Here is a 1,786-nt window from a genome sequence, read left to right as displayed (position 1 = left end):
GGGGGGGCCGGCCGCCCGCGGCGGGAGGGCCGGGAGACGCTGCGCCGGCTGGTGCGTAAGGGCATCCACTGCACCTACGTGATGATCAATGCCATTTCGTACGTGCTGCCCGAGGTGAGGAGCGGCGCGTGGCTGTGCCGAGGGCAGTGCTGGGCACGGGGAGGCTGCAGCACCTTTTATCGTGACGGACCCTGCACTTCCCCGACAGGTGTCCAAAGTGCTGCTGGGAGCCCATGCACTCCTGGCCAACGGCTCCGTCATGTCCCGGGTGGGGACATCCCAGATAGCGCTGGTCTCCAAGGCCTACAACGTGCCCGTCCTGGTGTGCTGCGAGACCTACAAGTTCTGCGAGCGAGTGCAGACGGACTCTTTTGTCTCCAATGAGCTGGGTAAGGCTTCTGCCCCCTTCTTGGACAAGGAGGCCAACAGGGTGCTGGGGGGCATCACCAAGGGCATCGCCAGCAGAGGCGAAGGAGTCGTCATCCCACTCTGCTCAGCGCTGGCCAGGCCACACCTGGAATCCTGTGCCCAGTTCTGGTCCTCGCTGCACAAAACAGAGTGGGCAGGCTGGAGGGGCCCAGAGCAGGGCCACCAAGGGGATCCAAGGGCCGGGAAGCCTCTCTCAGCTGGATGGGGATGGACTGGGAGAGCTGGGTTTGTTCAGCCTGGAGCAAAGGAGGCTCCGAGGGGATCTCATCCCCACATCCCAGTACCTAAGGGGTGGCTACAGGGAAGATGGAGACTCCCTTGTCACAAGGAGTCCCATGGAGAGGAAAAGGGGACATGGACACAAGTTGCTCTTGGGGAGATTCTGACTGGACAGGAGAGGGAAATTTTTCCCCGTGAGAACAGTCACAACTGGAATAATCTCCCCAGGGGAGGGGTTGACTCCACCACATTGGACGCTGCCAAGGCTCAGCGGGACAGGGTGCTGGGCCATCTTGTCTGGACTGGCCTCTTGCCCAGAGAGGTTGGACCAGATGATCCTGGAGGTCCCTTCCAGCCCAGGATTCTGGGATTCTTCCCACCTGGGACCTGCTCCCTCTTCCCACTGCTGGCTAGAACGGACTCATCGCCCCTGCCATCCCCTCTCCTGGGGGGGGCTCACCGGAGGGGTGGCCGCTGGGGCTGGCAGGCAGCAGGGCAGGATGGAGGTGCTGTTCCTCCCCCTGATCACCAGATGATCCTGGAGGTCCCTTCCAGCCCAGGATTCTGGGATTCTTCCCACCTGGGACCTGCTCCCTCTTCCCACTGCTGGCTAGAACGGACTCATCGCCCCTGCCATCCCCTCTCCTGGGGGGGGCTCACCGGGGGGGTGGCCGCTGGGGCTGGCAGGCAGCAGGGCAGGATGGAGGTGCTGTTCCTCCCCCAGCTCCTGCCGGCTGCTCCTCTCTCCACAGATGACCCCGATGACCTGATCGTGCTCCGGAAGGGCCAGGCCCAGCTGGGGGGCTGGGCAGAAAACAAGTCCTTGCGCCTCCTCAACCTGGTCTATGACGTGACGCCGCCTGACCTGGTGGATCTGGTCATCACGGACTTGGGCATGATCCCCTGCACCTCGGTGCCTGTCGTCCTTCGTGTCAAGAACGTGGATCAGTAGTAGGGACGGCTGCATGGACACGAATAAACCAGGCCCCACCGTACGCCTTGTCTGCCTTCTGTCCCGTGGCAGGAGCCCTGGCACCCCGTGCCCCCAGGGGCTCAGCTTCGCGCTTTCCCCGGCTGCCCAGCTCTGCCCGGCTGCTCCCTGCCCGGCTGCTCCCTGCCCGCCCCCGGCTGCCACGGG

General features: G+C 64.1%; 1 protein-coding gene across 1 annotated transcript in view; it reads left to right on the top strand.

Annotated features, from left to right (window-relative positions):
* The window catches only part of EIF2B4 (eukaryotic translation initiation factor 2B subunit delta), a gene marked incomplete at its 5' end in the record, with an annotated part of 7,303 nt that extends 5,673 nt beyond the window's left edge, over nt 1–1,630 (top strand). The window contains 3 exons of the mRNA XM_035900949.1: nt 6–114; nt 209–389; nt 1,401–1,630. Of these exons, the coding sequence (XP_035756842.1) occupies nt 6–114; nt 209–389; nt 1,401–1,600 (490 nt within the window). The remainder of the gene's footprint in view (nt 1–5; nt 115–208; nt 390–1,400) is intronic.
* Nucleotides 1,631–1,786: the final 156 nt, after the last annotated feature.

This window comes from Egretta garzetta, unplaced genomic scaffold (genome assembly GCF_000687185.1).
Source record: "Egretta garzetta isolate BGI_Z169 unplaced genomic scaffold, ASM68718v1 scaffold908, whole genome shotgun sequence".
In the NCBI taxonomy this organism is placed as follows: Eukaryota; Metazoa; Chordata; class Aves; order Pelecaniformes; family Ardeidae; genus Egretta; species Egretta garzetta.
The sequence above is the reverse complement of the archived record's forward strand: the minus strand, read 5'-3'. Positions and strand labels throughout refer to the sequence as shown.